Source organism: Pteropus medius, unplaced genomic scaffold, assembly GCF_902729225.1.
Source record: "Pteropus medius unplaced genomic scaffold, Ma_sr-lr_union100, whole genome shotgun sequence".
Lineage (NCBI taxonomy): Eukaryota > Metazoa > Chordata > Mammalia > Chiroptera > Pteropodidae > Pteropus > Pteropus medius.
The window spans coordinates 15,555,729-15,578,708 of record NW_024356249.1 but is presented as its reverse complement, the minus strand read 5'-3'; the positions used below and the strand labels follow the sequence as shown (position 1 = coordinate 15,578,708).

The window sequence follows — 22,980 nt, the reverse complement described above, 5'->3', positions numbered from 1 at the left end:
GAATGGGGTAGCTTAAAAAAGAAATTTATTCTCTCACAGTTCTGGAGGTCAGAAATCTTTAAAAAAAAAAAAAAGGGTGTCAGCAGGGCTGCACTCCCTCTGGAGGCTCCAAGTCGGAGCACTTCCATGCCTCTTCCAGCTTCTGGTGGCTCCTAATGTTCCATGTGGCATTGCTCCACTGTCCACCTCAGTCTTCACATACCTCCTCTTCCTTTGTATATATCTTCTCCTTTTCGGTCTCTCATAAGGACTCTTGTCCTTAGATTCAGGATAATATCATTTAAGAATCTTAATTTAATTACATCTGTAGAGAGAAATAATTCAGAAAAATCCAAATAAGATTACATTCACAGGTTCTGGGTATTAGGAAGTGGACATATCTTTTTGGGGAACACCACTCACCCTACTACAAGGTTCTAATCCACGGAAGCCATAAATATGTTACCTTACCTGGCAAAAGGGTTTTTATAGATGTAATTAGGTTAAGAATCTTGGGATGGGAAGATTTTCCTGGATTATCCACAAGATTCCAATGTAATGACAAGAGTCCTTATAAGAGGGAGGCAAGAGGGTCATGGTCAGTGAAGGACATACAACAACAGCAGCAGAGGTCAGAGTGATGTGAGGAAAGCAACCATGAGCCAGGAACGCAGGCAGCCTCTAGAAGCTGGAAATGACAAGGAAACAGAGGTTCCCCTAGAGCTTCCAAAAGGACTCACCCTGTTGATTCATTGTTAACTTCTGACCTCCAAAACTATAACATAATAAATGTGTGTTATTTTAAGCCACTAAAATTGTGAGAATTTTTACAGCAGTAATAGAAAACTAATACATATACACGAAATGATGAGAAGATAAGTGATTTTAATATATCACTGGAAATTACAATAGGATATTAATTTAAAAAAGAAACATACAGAGAATATTAAAACAAAGAATTCTAGGAAGTCATACACACACACGCACACACTTATATATATTCACACATATACGTGTAACAGAAATGAAAAATAGTAGAAACCAATAAAGATATAATTGAGAAAATATCACAAAAACTACAAAAAGTTTGGAAAATAGACAGAATAACTATAAGACATACAGAATCAAACTGTTGCTGCAACATTTACAAAATAAGAATTCTAGAAAGGAGAAAGAAAATAGGAGAGAGAAAATCAACAAAGAAATAATTCGAAAGTGTTTTTTTTACAAGTGAAAAACATATGAGTTTTCATATTGACATAGCCTACTGAGTAACTAAACCAACTGGTGAAAATTTACCCACATCCAGGCACATCACCATGAAATTTCCAAACATTATAAAGAGAGAAAATTCTAAGAGATATCAGAGAAAAAATAAATTAATATACAAAGGATTTGAAATTAGAGTAATGTATATATAGATATTTTAACAGTAACAATAGGAGCTAGAAAACAATGGAGAAATGTCTTCAGAATTCTAAAAGATAATTATTCCTAACCTAGAGTTCAATACTTAGCCAAACTACTAGAATAAGAAAAAGCTATTTCAAGATAGGCAAATTCTCTATACCAAGGGACAAAAAAGAACTCACTAATCTCACTACTGGGTATTTATCCAGAGAAATCCAAGCTATTACTCTGAAGGGACATCTTCATCCATATGTTCATTGCAGCATTATTTACAATAGCTGAGATACAGAGGCAACCTGAGAGTCCATTAATGGGTGAATGGATAAAGAAGAGGTGGCACATATATACATATATAATGGACCATTACTCAGCTGTAAAAAAAAAGAATGAAATCTTGCCATCTGCAACAACACAGCGGGACCTAAAGGGTATTGTGCTGATGGACTAAGTCAGACAGAGAAAGACAAGTGTCATATGATTTCATTTACATGTGTAATCTAAGAAACAAAACAAACAAATTCACAGATACAGAGAATGTTCGAAGGTTGGGGGGTTGAAAGAAGGGGACTGTTAAGAAGTACAATATTGCTAGTTACGATATAGTCGTGAGGATGTAAAGTACAGAATAAGGAAATACAGTCAACAATATCGTAATAGCTATGTATGGTGTCAGATGGGTACTAGATTTATTGGGATGATCACTTCCTAAGTTATATAAATGGTCGCTGTGTTGTACACTTGAAACTAATATAATATTGTATTCTGACTATAATTGAAAAATTAAAAAATATTTTAAAAGAAAGGCAAATTCTCATAAAATTATCTCATATACATCCTTTCTCAGGAAGCTGCAGGGAACTAAACCAAAAATCTCAAATATATAAGATTTCTATAGAGAAAAGAAAAATGTGATCTCTGGGATGATGGTGAAGCAGATCGCAGATCACATTGGGGCACCAAATGTGAAGGCAACCATTCCATATTGAAACAAGTCAGGGGACATCAGGAGATACTGTGTCAAAAAATATAGAATCGATGAAACTTCTGATTTATATGAGACTTAGAAACCAGGAAAATAGAGAAAAAAAGGCAAGTGAGAAAAAGGAAATTAATTATAGTATACTATGCAGCTTAGCATGAATAACATTGTGTGTCATTTTAATATAAAAGCTGACTGCTGATTTAACCACAATTTTGAGATATCTATACTGAGAATATACAGGATACAAAAGTACATGTGTGCAGAGGGATGGAGAGGGGATGAAACAAAGCAAATTTTCAACTTCCACAATGGCACATATATACAACGGACCATTACTCAGCTGTAAAAAAAGAATGAAATCTTGCCATTCCACAACTTCCACTAAGTCACAGATAATTTTAAAATTTTTTAAATTTAAAAAATTAAGAAGTAACAGTGTAAGTATGACATTTAACAAATTGGAGGAAAATACCAACAGAATTCAGCCAAAAGAGCTGAAAGTTATTACTTCTGGGGAGAAGTAAATATCAGGTGAGGAAGTGGGAAACTGCTGTTTTTCATTACAAGACTTATAGAATTGTTTAATACTTCATATACATGGTATTTTTAAACCTATGGCATTGTGAGAATTTTAGTAGGAGGATCATTTTATATAAGTTATTTTGCAAAGTTCCATTGATTCGCTGTTGTACTCTTTTGAATAGATTACCGAATGGTACAGTTTAAATATAAGGAAAAGAGGCACAGAAAGATTCCAAGACTTGCTGTGGGCTACTGCACACTACTAAGCCAAAAAGATAAACGATGTTGCGTGAGCTTAGTCTTCCTATGTGGTTCTTCTGTTTTCTCCAATTGTAAAATATATTTATGACTTTCAGCTTCTTTCTTTTGTTCCTTTTTGAATTCCAAGTCATGACACACCTTAAAGCAATCAATTAGCAAAAATATCCCTCCATCATAAATGTTATCAGATAACTTAAAATATCCTAAAAAAATATATAGCATATTTCTTTATATGCAATCACAAGCATCTATAACATGTTTTATCTAGTCTAAAAATGTATGCAATCTATCTATAATAACTGGGCCTACTAAATGTATTTCTTCAGCATTTTTATGAACATCTACAAACATCAATATTACAATACATTTCTCAAATTTTTCCTAATGATTGCAAGCCTCCCATTGATTATCTATGTTGTGATTTATCCTCATGCACCTTTCTAACCTCATATTGATTACTCTAGGCCATCCACCATGTTTCTGGGTCATTTTGAGATGACAATGGGTGAAGGACCATTAATTCATTGTAATCTTACCAAAGAAAATGATCAGCAGAAAAATAAACCAAATAATGTGTTCTGGGGTTAAAAACGTGGAGGAGGATATTATTTAGGAACACTGTGATTTTTGGTGAAATCATCCCTCTGCTCCTCTGGGTCAATCTGTACAATTGAGGGTTTCTTACCACAGCTTCCAAACGCACGAGTGAATAATGCTGCAATGGGCACTATACTAACCGCTTCCTACACTGATGCTAATTATCACTATGTGACTTGTCTTTTCTGAGAATGCAGTCCAGAGCATCCCCCTCACAGTTATCCTGCCTATATCTGCCTGCCCATCTATCTTGAGGGCTTGCAATGCAACATTTTACAGTAGAGAGGAGGACCGATTAACTTGCTATCTCTGACCAAGGAAGTGAGGACATCTAAATTTCCATACTCTCATTTCTTTCTTCTATGGTACGAAAATCTGTACCTTATTCTCCACCACGTTGATTACGCCTCCCCTGTGGAGAAAGAGTGACCAGTCAATTGGACCTTGTCCCCACTAGATACCTCAAAAGCAAGATGGCTCCAACTCCCCTCTTCATAGACCTGGACATCCTCAAATAGAGTGAGCTCTCCTCTCCACTCTTCTTGTTGCTTCACCCTCGCCTCTTCTCTGAGGTTCAGCTTTTCAGCCTCAGACTGGGTCACTACATTGGATCAGCCTTGCTGTCTTCAAGTAAGGGGGAAGGAATAGGAAACTTTACTTTGCATAATCCAGCTCTACCAGGAAGCTTTACACTTAAAAAAGCTGATACTTTGCCCAAACTGGTTCAGTTCTCTCCGTGCCTGCTTTATTCATCAGAACCCCTGGGGCAGGAGGGAGATGGAGTATGAAGAGTAAGATTCCAGCACCGAACCCCACCCTGGACTGCCAACAATTACTATAAAATTAAGATATGCTGAAGGCCAAATCAGTTCCTGAAGGAAAACTCCTTCCAGCCAAAGTCTGCCGTAACTCAGTTAACCTACAAGGCAAATATGAGTTCTCTCCCCAAAACAGCATTAAAAAGTGGCTCCGCTGTATTTGTCTGGTGCTGGTTTCGTGAGTGTGCCCTGGGGATTCCAGACAATACGCTGGTGCTAAAGTAGCAACTGGAATCTTTTACCCAGTCGGCTGGACTCAGGCTTTGTTCTGGCACGTGGCCCAGCATATCAATATTGCGGTGTTCAGCCCATTTTGGAAGCTGCTTCACTTAGCCATGTGACAACCCCAAAAGTTGGTCTGGCGCCAGAAAACTTCATCAGATTGCGAACTTGAGAGCCCTCAAGTCGGCTGTTTTTGTATTGATGCCTCCCTTCCCAGAATCATTAACAGAAGGTGAAAGAGCTGCAGTTGGAACACACCTCACACCTACTATGCAGTTTGTGTTTATGTCTCTGAACCCTCGTAAATCTCCTGGGCTCTGAGTACTTGCCTACTCAAATAGAAGCATTCTCTGGAGGAAACTGCAGTAAGAGTTTGAGTTATGAGCCTCGCTCAACAAACTTACCTGAAAGGAACACATGGCACAGCTACAGATTTGTCAGAAAGATTTAAGAGTATCAGTTTATTTACTGATTGTAACACCAGCAGAAATTGAAGCCGTGAATACTCCAGACACAGCCATCTGGTGGTCCCGTTGAAACTTGTGGAAATCATGTGGCACATATTAATGCAATGTACTAGGCACAAGTCATGGCAAATTTCCAATTGCAAAGTGGCAAATTAGTAGATTATGTCAATGCTGACAGCTCTCAACTTAATGCTTCATTGATTCCACTCTTAGGAGAGATTCCTTGTCTGTTAAAACAACAGCCACGCGATCATTATTGAATGCCTACTACACACTCAGCCTTGTTGAGGCGATGGGAGGGGGTGGCGGGGTAACACGTTGCAAAGGAATTACTCATATAATCTAATTGGTGATTTATAACTGAATTGGTAGGAGTAAATAAGAAATCATTAAAGATTTCAGTCAGGAAAGTGAAAAAATTAAGAGCAAGTTTGAATGTGATTCACCTCCATGTGATGATTGAGAAATGAGTAAACACCAAATGAGTTTGTTGCTTAGCTGGACTTAACAAACTCCACTTTAACATGCTGTCCACTCATGATGAGGACAGTAGCCAATGGTTAAACATATGAGCAACAACCCTGAACACAAGAGCAGTTTCAGCATTTGCTGATTTGGGGTATTTTATTGGCAGAAGGACATAATGATTACGTCTAATTATGCAGACCAACGCTTAGACTAGGGTAGACACAGTCAATTCTTTCTAAATAACTTTTCCCTCAAATTTTTCTTCTTTAAAAATTTGAGATTATTCAATTTTAGTTAAAAAAAAAAAAAGAGAAAACTTGTTTTTCTCATGGTAGACAGCCTAGCGATCACTCCATAAATAATACTCTGAAAAGCGTAAATGTTAGATTTTGAAGTGGTTTTCTTGGCAACTTATTAAAATTAATAATAACTAATTAATTGATGGAGTTGTTTTGCTTTACAAAATTCAGAAAAATAATTTTTGAAAAGGTTATTGAGAGATTCAACACCCTCCATGTATTTCAGTTATGTGCGTTTGTTCGCTTACCTGTGCCCTCGGGCGACAGCGACCATTCTCATTCGTAAGGGGTTGTGTTTTACTTTTACTCCCTCATTCCAAAAAGATTGCATAATTCGTACAAACGCCACTAGAGATAAGCCACTTTCTATTAACACTTTATGATGCTTCTTCAACCTTAATTTCTAGGACAAGTAAACAAAACAATTTTACTTTCATAGCTGTGGAAATTTAAAAAGTGAGCCAGCATCCTTTTCCAACTCCTGCTTTTTCTGTCACTGGTGCCTTTTCTGCTGTTCCAAGTCCATCATTCTTATGAGTTTTTCTGGCCACCAAAGGACAGAAGGATATCCAGAATGTCATTCTCTGCCCCTGCCTGAAAGCCAGTGACCACAAGCCTGTGCTCTATCCTACACTGGTAGCATCCAGGTAGAATTTAAAATAGAATGGATGGGGACCCAGTTATGTAAAAAGTCACCTCTGGTCTTCTGTTCTGTCATAGGAGTTAAGACCAGCTGGGGTGCTTCTGGTATCAGTTTCCACTACATAAGTCTCTGTGATCTGCAGCAGAAATTCTTACAACGGGGCCCTTAGAAGTCTCGTCCTCTGATGGACTGCCAGAGGCAGAGTCCAAGGCATATCTGTGCAGGCAGACTTTTTTGCTGAGTTTCCCAGGGACTGAGAGAAAACTACCAGAAGGAACAGGCTCCTCTGGGTTCTACAACTAATAATCTACAAGTGTCCTGAGGAGGAAATAGAATTTATTGCCAGCCATCTACTTATCTGGTTCAGTTGGCCCAGCTGATCAGAGATGACCATGGTCATGGAATCAGTCCCTCGAGAGAGAGCTCCCTTGAGTGAAATGAATATGCTTGAAATCTGGCTCTTCTCCCTTCTAAATATCTTTTTTTTTAAGAATATAGCTCAAAACATCTTATCCTGCTGGGAAAGCAAGTTGAAATACACACCCTTCTTGTAGAATCAAGAAGCTATAGATGCTTCAGTAACCTATGCAAACTTAGAGTCTCATGGTGATTTCCTAACAGCATTAATCAAATTTTAGGTAGCTGGGTTCATTATGAGATGACATAATATCAGCTGCCACTGAATGGTATGATCTTTACAACATTCTATACGTATGGGCACCAGAAGCTCAGAAAGTTTGCATAACACAATAAGCACAAAGTCAGTTAATATTTCGTCCTCTTTCCAAATTACAAAATAAAAAAATAACAAATAGGAAATGAGGCTCTTCTTGCTGCAGAAGAAATTTGAAATGTGTAGTTGTGTATATGCTTGGATTGACCCATTATTTACTTTATTTCCCAACTCTAAATAAAGAGCATAATCCTCACTAATGAGAGTAGAGATGAACCACTTTATATTAAGAGAGAAAAATTAGATTACGGAAGTGCTCCTCACTTTCATCTTCCAGGATAAAGAAAATATCTGTAATACCTCTTTTATCCTCTAAATAAAATTTCATATGACCTGACAAGATTATAATGTATTTTAAGTTCCATCATTTAAAAAGATTTCTGCAATTAAAATAATTCATTTTAACTGAAATCCAGAAGCAAAAGTAGAACTGAAGATATAAGATGGAGGCCAAAAACCTCTAGCCTATGCCACCCCTGGAACTGGGTCCCTCTCTCAGATAAACAAGCCCTTATCAATGACTAGCGTTTGTTTCTTCCTAGGAGTGCAAACCCACTAGCAAATGCAATTCTACACAAACACATACACACAGTATCAGCTCCTTCCCTCTAGCCCTATGAGAGCTCCAGTAAGAGATTCAGATCTGAAATAGAATATTGAAGCTCAGAGTTGAAATTAATTGGCCCAGATTATAACCTGCTGGCTGGAGCCCCAGTCACCTAACTCAGTCCAGTGCTCTTTCTACCAATCCTCCCAGGCCACAGAAACCAGACAGCAAAGAGGAGGGAGGCATCCACGATCTCCATCTGCCTCAGAAACACCCACTCCAGGAAGGCCCCCGCAGGAGACCCACTCATTTTGGTTTTGATTTATAGTCAGGGATCAGAACTCTTTGGATGGAGATTATTTGTGAACTGGGATGCAAAAGAGAAATTTAGACCCTGAGACCTACCGATCTGGAATTTGATGGGGGAAAAAAAAAAAGGTTTCGAATTAGGTTATGCAACAGTATGTTATATTGAAAGGAACGAGGCCTCTAAAATAAGATTAATTTTTGACTCTATTACTTACTAGCTGAGTGACCTTGAAAAAGTTTCTTAGCCTTTCCAAATTTATTTCCTTATCTATAAAATGAGTATCAATTTGGGGGGGTTGAAATTTTGGAGAAGTTGGAGAGAGAGAGAGCGAGCAATATAGTTAGAGAGTAAGAGACAGAACAGTGGTGGCACATTGGAGACACTCAGGGCATGAAAGTTTACAATGCCTAGTACAAAATAAGCACTCAAATATCTGTTTATTGAATAAAAAGCCTACTTCTTCAACTGTACCAGCTCCTAGGAATAAGCCTTCTTTACCTTAGACATATGAACGGAATGACCCCAAAGGCCTTAGACTATACAAAAGAGGCACAGGACCACTCAGGCCTTGAAATTGTGTCTTGGATTTGAAAATGGCTGACCTATTGTACTTAGACTGTAAGAACAGAATACTCTGAGTGCTCTTCTAAAGGCTTTATCTAGATGCCTGGACAGTGCTGGATCTGCAGAGTAATAATGAAGGCAACATTCAAGGGACCCCCTCGCCTCACTCCCAAACGAGATTAGATAATCTTCCCATGTGGTTCATGGCACGTTAACGTCCCCCATTTACGGCACTGGCCTGCTCACTTTCTCACTTTTTGCCAACAAGGCTATGAATTCTGCTACCATTTAGCTTACTGTTAATCCCCACTTTTTAACTCATAATAGAGGCTCAATATATATTTTTCTATGAAAAAAAAAATTCAACAACTTCCTTAAAACATCTACCACTAAAATCAGCCTAAAGTATTAATGTTCTGCACCGTTCTGGTCCCAAGATTGCCTTCTCCCTCCTCCCCCAGTCCCCAAAAAAGGAAGTCACTTCTCTAGTTTCATCATTTAGGCCACTCAGATATCTGCTTATGTTAATCCACCGAATAAGTTGTGTTCAAAACCTGGATCTCATATACTGGGCCCAATGGCGGGGATTCAGCAATGGACACTCCAGGATCACTCCTGGAGAAGCACATACAGTAAAGTGGGCTCGAGTGAAGGCTCTGAGTTTCAGAGATGCTACTAGCCGTTTGTCAAAATATTTCTGGGTCGGTAACTACACCCTATCATAAACTTGATTCTCTAAAAATTACAATGTGGTTTACTAGTACACAGTGTTCACTCAATAAATATTTGTTGTATAAAGAAATGAATGGGATAGGATGGGAATTTCAGTGAGCTTTTATTGCTCTGGGCTGATAAAGGAGATATGCAGCAAATAAAATCCTTTGTTTGAGGATAACATAAATAAGCAGATTTTTTATTTAAGTCTAGTCTGTCCACCTAAGAATTTACAAAAATTTCTTAAGTCTCTCTGAAACATTTCCTGTCACCAACTAGGCGAGGCAGGGCTTTCTGCTCCCACAATGAAGCATATCCCACTGGCCTTCAGAGTTTCTGGAGATCATCTATCCTGCAAAACGCTGGTTAACTAACCTTCCTAAACTGCCAGGCACCATAACATTCTGCTTCTGAGCTTTCTTTGGCTCCAAAGAGTACTACGATGGATTCCATACTGTCCTTCACTGATAATCTCAAATTATTTTCCTTTAGACTTGTCTTCATTTTGTGCGCTCGAGGGAAGGAATCTTGTCTTTATAATTTCCCACGGTCTGTGTTTAATAAGTAAGTTTTTAAAATTTGCCTTCGATATGTAGCCCTGACCAAGGTCTACGCGAAAGCCATAATGCGGCCTGGTGAGAAGGGTCGAGACACCGCCCTCATCTATCCTGGAGCTCTCCAGATGGTTCTCACTCACTCTTCCTTGGCACTCCATCTTTCGACAGTGCTTTCAAGGACTGCAGAATGTAAGACAAACCCGGGAAAGGAATTCGTACAACAAAATTTAAATACAGTAGATTAGATGCTAGGCTGGAATCTTCCCTTTCTCTAGAAATGAATGCTTACACAGATGAGGGGATCTCTAGCCTGGCAGCATTTTTTCGCCCGCTCTCGAACTGGGTGTTGAAAGGTCAACTTGTTTGGTACCAACTCTGACTCAAAAAGATGATTCTCCTATGAGGTGAAAAAGAGGAAAGAAATATGGGGACAGAGATTTTCCAGCCACTCCACCCAGAGGGTAATTAATCCAAATGTGACTGGGTGGGAGGAACTCAAACAGCTCCCATTCTGACCCACACCTCCACCCAGGGTTGCTAAGACGGAAGAGCCCCTATCAGTCTTCGGGTTGAATCCATACCCCTCCCTCAGAGACCCACTCTCAGAAGACAGGAAGAAAGGTCATGAACACGCCAGGGTCTGAACTCGCAGCCGGGAACCAGCGGGCCCGACTGCCCCCCGAGGAGCCCGCTCTCAGCCAATGGGAGCCCGAGGTCCGGGGATGATGAGTGAGGGAAGGCGGCTGGGCCAATCAGGCTCCAGGCGCGGTCAGGGGGAGGAGATGGGAGGAGAAGCCGGGGGCGATGGAGACATCTACACCAACAGAAGTTGCTCACCTTGGAATGCGAGGGACGCTCCCGCATCTCCTGCACATCCCCAGCTGGGCGCAGGAGGAGGGCCCCAAGCTATTTTCTCCACCTCCTCACTCTGCTCCCTGCAAGCGAGGGGGAGGCTGCTGAGAGCCCCTACTGCTGGCCTTCTTTTTATGTGGTCTGCAGGGAGAAAGAGCGCGAAGGACAACTTGGTGCTAGGGATCTGACCTGTGGCCTGGCGGGCCTCTGGGCGGGGAGTGCAGAAGAGGAGTGGCTGGGGCTGGGGGACTCCATGCGGGGGCCATGGACAGAGTGGCGCTCCTGGGACTGTCCCGCCTGTGCGCGCTGTGGGCAGCCGTGCTCGCACTGTTCCCCTGCGGAGCCCAAGGAAACTGGATGTGAGTACGGGGGCAGCGGGGGTACACGGGGTATGTAGCGAAAGGGGTGCCCAGTCTCAGGGAACTTTCAGCTAAGGCGAGGGAGGAGAGGCGGAGACCCTAGGGCGGGTGACCCAATTTTGGGGAAAATGTCTGGGATTGGGGAAGAGAACAGGCAAGCGACTTACATTAGGGGCGGCCGTGTCTTACAGGTGGTTGGGCATCGCCTCCTTTGGGGTTCCGGAGAAACTGGGCTGCGCCAACTTGCCGCTGAACAGCCGCCAGAAGGAGCTATGCAAGAGGAAACCGTACCTGCTGCCCAGCATCCGAGAGGGCGCCCGGCTGGGCATTCAGGAGTGCAGGAGCCAGTTTAGACACGAGAGATGGAACTGCCAGGTCTCTACCGCCGCCCCACCGGGCACCAGTCCCCTCTTTGGCTACGAGCTGAGCAGCGGTGAGTCCCGGGACCCTCGGGACTAGCGCGGGACGGAAGGTGACAACCCCTCCAATTCCAGTAAATAAAATAAGTAGCGCTTGCGTGGTTCCGTCGCTCTCTAAATCCCCAGAGGTCTCTTGGTGGACGGGAATTGGGAGTAACGGAAGCCAGACCCCGGGCGCAGGTGCGGGCCTGGAGGGGTGACTCCCCAGGTCCAGAGCGGGGCGCTTGGAGCCGTAGCTCTTCCTCCTTCCTGCAGTGCCCCGCTGGAGTTGGAGAAAAACTGACACTCCACCCCGCCGACCCCTCGGACCCGTAGCGCCCCCCTATGTGGGCGACCAGCTGGAGAAACATGATGTCGGCAGCAGGGAATGCTGCTGCCGCATCTGCTTTGATTTAAGCAGCTCCGCGGCGCGCTGAGCCCCGGACGAGTGGCTAATTGCACCGAAGCCCCACGTTTGTTGGCTCCACGGAGCACTGGGCAGACTGATAGTGGTGATTTGAAAAGGGATTGTCCTGGACAACCCAACGTGCCGCTAACGCGAGCAGACAACTTTGGCTCTCCCCTCTGTTCTTTTCCTTCTGTCTCTTCTCTCCTCTGAGCACACCCGCAGTGCGGGACGCTGCAGTAAAATAAAGTTCCGGTTTCACGTGCCTGGCGACTTGATAAGGATAAAGGAACTGGGAACCAGGATCGTTCCAGGGATATCAGCAGATTCAAAGAAGTTTAGGACCTGGGCGCTGAAAGATTCGTTGTTTTTCACATTCATTTCCGTTCTCCCTCCACCTTTGACCCTTCCCCACCCGGTCCTCATGCACACTGCCGCCAAAGCATAGCCTTTGCCCTGCTGCGTTTTGGCCGGCACACCCTTCCGAAGGAGCCCTGACCCCCTGCAGGCGGGGTGGGGGGAATGTGTTCTTCACAGTTGCTGAAACGCAGAGACATCAGCTGTTGAAAGGTTTATTGGACAACGGGCGTGAAATTGTTTCTACTCCAATCTAAACATCTCGAAAGAAAAAAGTCTCCTGCAGAGTCCTTCTAGTCCAGTTTATTAATGTTTTAATGGGACTTTAATTTTAAAAGATTTTAGCTCAAACTATTGCAGGTGTGCTAAATACATATTCAATAATTTCCCATAACAATTTTTTTTTTTTTGCTGGCGACATTTCAATTATCTTTCATTACCTTTAAGACTAAGAAGATTAGCCAGTACTATATAAAATATATAATTGTTTCATATTAATATCCGAATTGTTATTCACGTTATCCTAAAAAAAAAAAAAAAGAAGAAGTCTTTAATGTGAAACTGTAACATTTATCTACTAATTGCTTTGGCCTTTTCTTAATTTTAGTTTACATTCTGACATGTATTATTTATGTAAACAAAAATCACACCAAATTTTTCAGCTTGTGTTTTGTGAGAACACGTTTTAAATTTAAAAAGAAAGGTAGTCTGGACTCTTTGGGGCCACTGTATTACCATTTATTGTATCCATGCAGAGGATTTTAAATTCAACATGTGTTTATTAAGCTTTTATTGTCTGTCAGGCACAGATCTAGGTGCTGACATACATTTTATACATTAGTTATTTTAAGGTATGAGGACAATGTATGACATGCAATATATGACAATCCCCTCAAGTGAGATACTGAAAATTAATGCTGGTTTTTAAAAAGACTAGAATAGGAAATTATCCTTTCCAAATAGGTACTCATTAAAGCATCCATTGTAAGCAATTGAAAAATTGCTCTCCTGACAAGAGGATGAGTAGGAGGCTCTATTATGAACAGAAACAGAGTGGTATGGCTCTTTCATTTAGTAATTTATGTTTTATTCTAGGCACCAAGGAAACAGCATTTATTTATGCCGTGATGGCTGCAGGCCTGGTGCATTCTGTGACCAGGTCATGCAGTGCAGGCAACATGACGGAGTGTTCCTGTGACACCACTTTGCAGAATGGTGGCTCAGCAAGTGAAGGCTGGCATTGGGGGGGCTGCTCCGATGATGTTCAGTATGGCATGTGGTTCAGCAGAAAGTTCCTAGATTTCCCCACCAGAAACACCACGGGAAAAGAAAACAAAGTACTGTTAGCAATGAATCTACATAACAATGAAGCTGGAAGGCAGGTATGTATTAGAAAATGGAATAAAAAATCTAGTGCCTTTAGGTAAATAACACTAAGATTACGCTTCTGGATGAATCTGTCCAAATAGTTTAAAACAAACATCCTTGTACTCTAAGAAATATGTGTGTGTGTGTGTGTGTGTGTGTGTGTATTATATATGTGTGTGTTTGTTATATACATATAACTGCAAGTCGATATAGTTCTTTTTCTTTTATGAGCCTGTACCAACCACGCTGAATTAGTTGAATTTCTCCATCTAATGTGACTTCAGTCATGGTATAGAATGTGTTTGTGACTGTATACTTTGTATACCTGAAACTCTAATTATAAAATGACAGATGTACAGGTGCCTGTTGGGTTATTTGGTTCCACCTGCCTTAGCCTATTAGTTGCAAAGCCTGAATAACATCTATGGTATCTGCCTTTCTAATGAAACTGGATCAAATTTCATTTCCTCAGATTTGGATTTTGAGTATTTTTTTAATCTATTTCTAGTGGGCAATGGCTCTCAAATGCATTGTCAGTTTTGCTCTTACTTTCTCTAGCAAACATTCTTGAATACATTTGGAAAACACAATATTTAACTAATATTTTTTATAAAACAAAGTTTTTTAAAGGGAAATATTTATTATAAAGCAATGAAGATCCATTGCACAATTGATAAATACAGATAAGTGTAAAGAAGCTATAGATGTATTAAATTATAGATATTTTTAAATATAGATATATTAAAGATTGAGCGGGAGGGAAATTTGAAGTACCGCCATCTAATTAACCTCTTTTATGAATTCCAGCATTTTTATACTGTTTTCTTCTAAAATGGAGTAAATTTGTAGCTTAATTTTACTTTTATGTATTGACCTTAATGAATATTGACACAATAAAGTTTGAGTTCTCTGCCATAGTTGAATTAGTAATTCATAGTGACTTTACTAAAACAGTTGAAATATTTTTTATGAATTTATATTTTTTATGTTGTAATAATATTTTCAAGACAGAAATATCAGCATATTATCATATATTATTGTAAATACCCACTAACCTGTAAAGGTCCCAAAAGTAGTCATTGCAATCTGCCACATTCTCCAAAATAAAATAAAGCAAGTTGCAGTATCTCTCAAGGATATTTAGAGTATATGTTGCATTTGTTTTACATTTTTGGAAAGTGAATAAATGGAACCCACTTAGAATAGTTGCAAGTTTCAGCCAGTTTTCTTCACTTAACCTCTTTGGTTTAAAATACAAAAACAGAAAGCTCAAAAAACACATTACTATAACACTTCAAATTCAAATTTGAATTTCAATTCAATTTGAATATTCAATTCAAAATACAAAATAAGAAATTAGTAAATAGCTATGTAAGCTTTTTTATATTTTTGTTTAGAAATTTTAAAAGTTAATTTACCTCACTGAAGTAACTCTTGCCTAACACTATAGTTATACACATGTCTCTTCTCCTTAAAGTTTTAGATTAAAAAAAAAGAATTAGTTTTTGCTTCAATATAAATATTATCCAATAAAGGCTTTTTTATTATTTTTAATATATCAATATAAAAGAGATTACTTGTAATTAACATATATTCTTTAAAACTCTAGAGTTAAGCTAGGAAAAAAGCATCAAGTCAAATTATTATACTTTAAATATGAAAAACAATTAAACAAATGTTTATTGTTAATTTAAAACTTAAATCTTCTTTAGTCATTCTTTAAATAATTTATTAGAAACTTTTTAAATTTTAATCAGGAAATAAAACTCAGAAACTCATGTTATGATTCTCTTGAATGAACTCATCTCCGAACTAATGAGAAGTCCTAAAGTATTCCAAAATGCATTTTATTATATTAGTCAGCTATTTAGTTTTATTTTGTTTTGTGTGAATGTTCACATTAGGCATTTTGAAAATTACCTAATTACTAGCCTTTGTAACTATTAACTTGGATTTTAAAACATTATTTATATTCTAATTTTATTAAAAACACAACTATTCAGAGTCTATTTTAATCGATTGTTGTAAAAATATATATATTCTTCACATCCCTAGGTTTTTGCTATTATTCTAATTATACAGAAAATAATTCAGCCTATACATATATACATTTCATGTACATTTCAGTTTACTGACTCTTTTTTCACATTAGCTTAGATGGAAACAAATGTTACCTGGATGTTTTGTGGGTACTACCCTGGTGTTTTTATTGGTCCTTTCTCATGAAGTATTACAATTCAAAGCATTTTTGTATTTTTCTTTCCTTTGGTGGCCAAAAAAGTAAAAACCACGACAACCACAACAACAAACTAACTGGATTTCCAGGTTATTATCTAACATGGAAGAATAGTCAACTCCATTTGCAATATTGGCAAATAGGATTTTAACTTAACAGGCATATTCTTCTGAGTAAAGTTCAAGGTCTGCATTCAATTGAGTTGATTTTCCTAGTCTCAAAATCCCAAACTCCAAATGTCGGAAAGCATTCAGAAAAGTGTGGGTACTGGCGCTTAGTAGTGCTGTGAGCAGGATAGATGATTTTCTAACCGCTGACCTTAAATTCCCACTTGGTTTCTGACACCATTCCTAAAGTTATGACTCCAAGAATAATGTTGCCGAATGGTGATTGGCTAACAGGATGATGTGATATCTTCCAGGGGCTGAACTTCTGGGAATAATGTGACTTGGAATATTTATGGATATTTCTTTTGGTGTGCTTAAAATATTTCCATTCTTCCCATGTCCACCTCATAAACTTTTAAGTTTCCCTACCCCGTAATTTGTTTTATGATGAGTAACTCAAAAAAGTGGGAAGGGCCCAACCCCAAAATTTCATTGACCTGTTTCAAGAATATTTATAAGTACTTGAACAACACATAAGTGTTTTGCTTTTCAGCAGGTTCAAATATATTTTTGGATCAAAAGAAACAAAATGGGTCAGAGGAATAGGAATTCTACATATACCCACCAAACTTTATGTTGCAGTTTTCATTAAAAACAAAAACAAAAAGAGGTCATCTGATAGCTGACGAAATGAAATGCTCATCTTTACAAAATGTTTTACAATGGTTTTTGGTCATCTCTGTAAAGTCTGGATAAAGCAATATACTGGAAAACAATTACTGCCTGCTATATTACCTGAGTTGAAATTTTGGGACCAGTCACTCCTTAGACCACTCTCAAGCAGCTTCTATTTTTATTTTTAAGTGATGATGCATCATTCGTATTTCAGTTCGTTAGAAATGTATCAACCCAAAACTTAACACAAGGAGCTCATTAGATTAAATGCCCGCCTCCTAATTGCCCTCCCATAGTTTGAAAATATTCAACCAAAATGCGCACATCTGTTTGCAATAGTTAACAAAACATTCCTCTGTTAATATCGTTATAAACCTTAACAACTCAACTAGAGTAGAGAAAGGAATTTTCTTATAACCACACACAACTCATTCAGTTACTATTCTTTTACTTTCCCTGTTCAAAAAAATAAGTAACTGTGCCATCACTGGAGCTCAGAATAATGATTTAACATTAATTAAAAACCCTAGCTGAAAAACTCTAGAATATACTTTTTTCGAGTGTTCGTGTAATTATTTTAAATATACTGTTTGCCACTTTCATTTTTCTCTGTTCTAATAAAATTATCCTGCTACATATACACTTTATCAAATTCCCTTATGTAAGACATGTGTTTTAACCACAGTTTTTTTTCTGTAAAATTAGAATAAGTTCATGTTCATTAACTACCTACTATGTGCAAGATGTTTCTTTCTATAAAGCTAAATTAAGTAAAATAATTTGTGAAAGTGTGCTCCGAGAAGCACTAAGCTCTGTAGTTTCTTTGTGTGTGTGTCTGGGTGTGTGTGAGATCTGCCTTTGAATTCTGTATTTTATCAAATTTTCCTAGTGGTGATTACATTGCTTGATCAATCCTTATTTGTCCAAGTTTCTTCCTTGGAGTGTTATGGGGATATAATCATTTAAATTGCATGTCGAGTTTTTTTAGATTCTTCTCCTTGAAGTTTATTTGTTTTTTTATTCTAGAATATATGTATATATGATAAAAACACTTTTATACTTATATTGTAAGGGTCAAAAAGGTAATAGAATTCAAAGATAATAAAATATAACTTCTTTAAATGTCATCTCTGAAAAGTTATAGTTAACTCTAGATATTTAAAAGAGCTAGTTTCCTATGGAAAGACAATGCTCCCAAAATCTTGATACAAATTCAGCAGGTCATATCATTGAGTTAAAAAATCAGTCTCTCTTTTTATCCTTCAAATCTGTGAAGTAGTGTGTCACTCCTGTGGACTACCACTGTCGTAGGCTGACGAATTGGAGGAGAGCCCAGCTGGGTCAAGGTCTCCCAATACCATTAACCTCCCAGCAATGACTCTTTTGTTTGAGAAGGTGGTTTTTATTACTTCCTCTACCAATAGAGGATGAGTTAAAACTGTTCGAGAGAGCTGGACTAATTATCGAATGAGTATTTGGTGAGCACCGACTTTGTCCTCAATGCTTTGCAAATTAGCAACACTATGCGTGGTATCGGAACTGGTTAAAAAAAGGTCAGCTCTTCAGTCATGATCCGGAGCGAGGGGCAGCTTTAAATGACCGTAAGGGACATTGATCAGATTTAAACACATAAACATAACTCCTTAGACTTTGACTTTCTTTGGGAAATTTGTTTTGTTATTTCCTACCATTGAGTGAGCCCTTTTATCCCTCATATTCTTCGAGCACTTGAAATCTGAAAAAAAAAACGTAGGCAGATTTCATTAATTTGACCATATTTGCCTGAAGATATTTTAAAGAATTGAAGGCTTTGTGAATATCAAATGCCATATATTTAACCAAATAAGCCTGTGTGTCCTACTTTATAACTTACTTTCGTATCATTGAAAGGTACCTTTTTGCCTGAGTTAATAAGCAATAGACATATCTATTAGATTCTCAGTTTTGTGAATTCAAAAATAGCATATGTGCTGTATTCTATAAAGAACAGGATTTAACTACTATTCTGTTTATTATTTTAAACACCAGTAAGAAGTATTGAATATTGCACAAATCAATACCATATGCTCTTATTCAAAGTTGCAAATATTATAAGTTGTTTGAAATATTCTGTCTCATTAGATAGTTCAGAAGCTTTGTTTAATTTGTTAGGAAATGTAACATTCCACAAACATGTCAATGTCATGTTTGATACAAAATAGCAAAGTATAAACGCCTGTCATTTTATAGTTTTGATAAGATGTGTAAGTGGAATTTAAGCTGTGAGGTTTTTCCAAGTTATTGAGTGGATAGATCAGTTTTTCAGTTTACCCAGCATGTTGACAGACGTCAACTTTACAGCTAGTCCTGACAATTTATTAATCTGCTCTGCCATCCTCTGGAGAATGAAGGAAGCCATGCTGACTAGCCTGCTATGTAAAAGATTGGAGCCCTAAAACTTTTTAAATCTCTATATTGTTTTTGCACTATAAGCCCCATTCAAAATTTATCTCAACTCTTACTACACTTTTTTTCTCAGAGAAAAGGGGCATTTATTTTGACCTTAATGTGTGCCAGGCAATAGGCTTTTACAGATATGTGTAATCTCATTTAATTTCTCAGTCAGTATAAACTCAGCACATAAAATTGAAAAATTACGTAAGTATTATCCCTCCTTTTATGCTAGGGTGGCGCTACTGATCCATCAAGAATAGGACATATGTTTTGAATTAATTTTCCAGAGGAGGAGAAGATACTTTCTGGGAGCAACCACACTCTCTGGCCCCTTCTTCTTTTGCCCATCTTAAATTGATTAGTCAGGGTTTCTCATGTGGTCAGTGACCAGGGAATAGCATGTCCCTGCAAAGTCCGTGAATGTAACTGACTTTTACAGTGATCGAACCTGAGAACTCTCAATTCAATCAGTAAGTCTCATCCCTTAATGCTCTTTAGAACCATCTAAACAGCTTTGTAGAAAGAAATACCATTACCTGGACCCCGCCTAGACCAACTAAATCAGAATTTCAGGGATTTGAGCATTGGTTGTTTGTTAAGTTTCCACATGTGTGTTCAGGCGCTATGTGAGTTGAGGATGGCAGCTCTATGAGTGCTTCTCAAACCTTAATGTGCATACAAGTCACCTGAATATCTTATTAAAATGCAGATTCTGATTCTAAGATTCTGCATTTCTCACAAGTGATGCACGCTGGCATTGCTGGTCCATGAACCACACTCTGAGTAGCAAGGTGCTAAACAGTATCAGGAACAAGGAGACATGCATGAACATCCTCCCATACCCCAAATTAAGCAAGAGATTAGAAATAAGAGTAGCTTCCCTTTATTATCTCAAATAGTCTCTGATAACAATATTAGCCTGGTCCACTACTTTAAATTTGAGTGGGAAAAGTTTGTTCTGCAGGGTCAAGAGATGGCCAAAACATTTGAACCCTAAGCAATATGAAAGATCATTTTGATACAGGAGGAAAGAGGCCCAGAAAGTTAAGTGATTAGGCTAGTTTGCTTCTGTTGTTGAATGAAACACTTCACGAGGGATATTAACACAATTTCTGTTGGTTTCAGGCTGTCGCCAAGTTGATGTCAGTGGACTGCCGCTGCCACGGGGTTTCTGGCTCCTGTGCTGTGAAAACGTGCTGGAAAACCATGTCTTCTTTTGAAAAAATTGGCCATTTGTTGAAGGATAAATATGAAAACAGTGTTCAAGTCTCAGACAGAATAAAGAGGAAAATGCGCAGGAGAGAAAAAGACCAGAAGAAAGAACCAATCCGCAAGGACGATCTGCTCTACATTAATAAGTCTCCCAATTACTGTGTAGAGGATAAGAAATTAGGGATCCCGGGAACACAAGGCAGAGAATGCAACCGTACATCGGAGGGTGCGGATGGATGCAACCTCCTCTGCTGTGGCCGAGGCTACAACACCCATGTGGTCAGGCACGTGGAGAGGTGTGAGTGCAAGTTTATCTGGTGCTGCTATGTTCGCTGCAGGAGGTGTGAAAGCATGACGGATGTCCACACTTGCAAGTAACTACTCCATCCAGCCTTAGGCAACACTCTTCAATGATGTACAGCGGGAGTCTCACCCAGATGGTGCCTCTCACTGCGCAAAACTGAAGTCAACTCCCGCCTGGGAATTCCCAGGTCCTTGGCCTTGTCAGAGTTCTCTTAACCTGCTCAATGTCCAATCACACTCTGGGCATGTGAATTTTGGGGTATTCTAAAGTCGAAAACGTTTGGGCTCATATTTGGTGGTTTGGGGAATATATATTGAGATACGTGGAGGATAATGTGTCTCCGAAGCAAGAAAGAAAAAGAAAGAGCTTTCATGCTGGGAGACCTGGTCTATTGTCAAGATAAGATCCTTGACTGTGGACTCAATAGTGGTGGATGAATGTCAGTCATTTTTAAAAGACACCTCGTTACAGTGGCAAGGAGCAGTAAACATAAATCTCATTTATTCTCTCAGTATTTTAGATGAAGAAATCATACTGTTGGTACGTAGATACAGGAGATGTTGAAAAATTAACAGAAGTGGTGGGTGCTTACTTACTCTTTCATGCATTTTAAAGGAAAGGCAACTGAAAAGATTCTTTATAAGTGATATAATACCCCTTAAACGTGTTCGTTAGAGTGACAACAGGAAAGAAACAAAATGTGAAAAAGTGATATGCATAATTTGGATTTTAAGTGGCTTTTAACCAGGAGAATTTTTAGAAAAATCACAGTAAGGTATATAGCAGTCTTCGATATTTAGCTTTATACTTTAACTCAGACCAGTTTCACTATTAAAAACCCAGCTCTGAAATACTGAGAGAGGAAGGTATTATGAAAGCATGTGGGAAAATTAAAGGTAAAGCACTCTCATACATTTTAAGAAAAAGAACCCTTTAAATGTGTAAAGACAGTATTTTGTATAGTATTTTGCTTAAAAAAATGTTTTATATTTTGTAAATACAGTATTTAAGTTATATATTAAAACTTAAGACATTTATTGCCAAAGCCCAAGAGCTAAGGCAATAAAATTATCTAAGAAATATTAGCTTCTGTTTCTTTTCATACTATTAACTGACTTTTTTTATATGTTGAAAAAGAAGTCAATTGAGCAGTTAGCTATATGGATGTGTATTTCTTGCCAAAATGACAGTTTTATGTGTTATAGATTAAAATATGCTGCAAAATATTGAGGATTGTGTTATTTCAGCAGTCAGATTAGTCAAAATCTGTTTTTAATTAGTTATGTTTAATTTGTAAGATTATAATAAATTATACAGTGAAAATCTTAACTGTAAAGAAGAATCTAAATCAGAATAATAATCAATTTGTGGATTTGATATTCTGGATATTTATTATATTGTATGTAGTGCTTCGTTTCCATGTGAATGATGAATAGTCTTTCTTGTTTTAGTATTCATGCATGTATATTCATCATATTTTACTAGGTTCCTGGTGAAAATGACAGGGCTGTATTTAAGGTTGTATTTTAATGTAAATGCTTACTTTTTTATGAATTGTTAAATATTTCAGTATTATATAGAAAAATAGATTTCTAAGTTCAGAATTGAAAAGAAAGGATATTCTTTTTCTTATAATAAGCTAAAGAAATATTTTGCTGCCCCCAGGTCTCTTTCTATTCCTTTGTGAAAAAGAGCAAACCCATGGAAAATGTCTTAGGTCTAATATTAAAATCAAAGCTAAACATTTAAATGTGACCCTTAAAGTTTAACAAAATTATTATTTACTGAATGAGACTCAAAAAATGACAAATGAACGAAATATAGTGCTTGTTTAATATAGTGCTTATTTACCAGTTTTTAGCATTCACTGATTAGAATAACATGAAAAATAAACACTCTCATGCCTTTTTTTGCAAAATAAATCTATTTTATCTGCATTGAAAATAAGCATTTTTTTCTTTAGAAGATGATGACCAATTTCTTCTATGAACTAGAAAACTTTTCATAGTTACCTTACTACCAGTTGTGAAAATAAGGCAGGCTTTAATTCACAAATACCTGATTACTATTCAGTCATGGCTTAAAACAGTGATGCCAACTCAGGCCCTCCTCGCTGGCATGCCTGAGCAGAAAGTCCTAACTCTCAGATTATGTCTTGGGATTCTTTTTTTGCTTTTCCT

The 22,980-nt window shown here is 38.2% G+C and overlaps 1 protein-coding gene and 1 long non-coding RNA gene across 3 annotated transcripts; one reads left to right on the top strand and one right to left on the bottom strand.

Moving 5' to 3' along the window:
- Positions 1 to 1,942: 1,942 nt before the first annotated feature.
- Positions 1,943 to 12,583, bottom strand: LOC120601161 (uncharacterized). 2 transcript variants are annotated; one of them, XR_005652375.1, is made up of 5 exons: positions 11,472 to 12,583; positions 10,931 to 11,280; positions 6,274 to 6,428; positions 4,213 to 4,375; positions 1,943 to 3,292 (listed from the first exon to the last, which is right to left on the bottom strand). It is a non-coding gene; the product is annotated as an uncharacterized LOC120601161 (long non-coding RNA). The 2 variants fall into 2 exon arrangements; XR_005652376.1 differs by lacking the exon at positions 1,943 to 3,292 and having other exon boundaries at positions 3,328 to 4,375.
- WNT16 (Wnt family member 16) lies at positions 11,171 to 22,980 on the top strand. The gene is made up of 4 exons (XM_039860844.1): positions 11,171 to 11,304; positions 11,496 to 11,737; positions 13,561 to 13,847; positions 20,410 to 22,980. Exons 1-4 carry the CDS (start codon positions 11,210 to 11,212, stop codon positions 20,872 to 20,874), a joined length of 1,089 nt encoding a protein of 362 aa, XP_039716778.1. The 5' UTR covers positions 11,171 to 11,209; the 3' UTR covers positions 20,875 to 22,980.

Coding starts and splice junctions, on each gene's coding strand:
- WNT16 (XM_039860844.1), top strand. CDS start 11,210: ATGGACAGAGTGGCGCTCCTGGGACTGTCCCGCCTGTGCGCGCTGTGG. Junction 11,738..13,560: donor TGGCTACGAGCTGAGCAGCG/GTGAGTCCCGGG, acceptor GTTTTATTCTAG/GCACCAAGGAAACAGCATTT. Junction 13,848..20,409: donor ACAATGAAGCTGGAAGGCAG/GTATGTATTAGA, acceptor TGTTGGTTTCAG/GCTGTCGCCAAGTTGATGTC.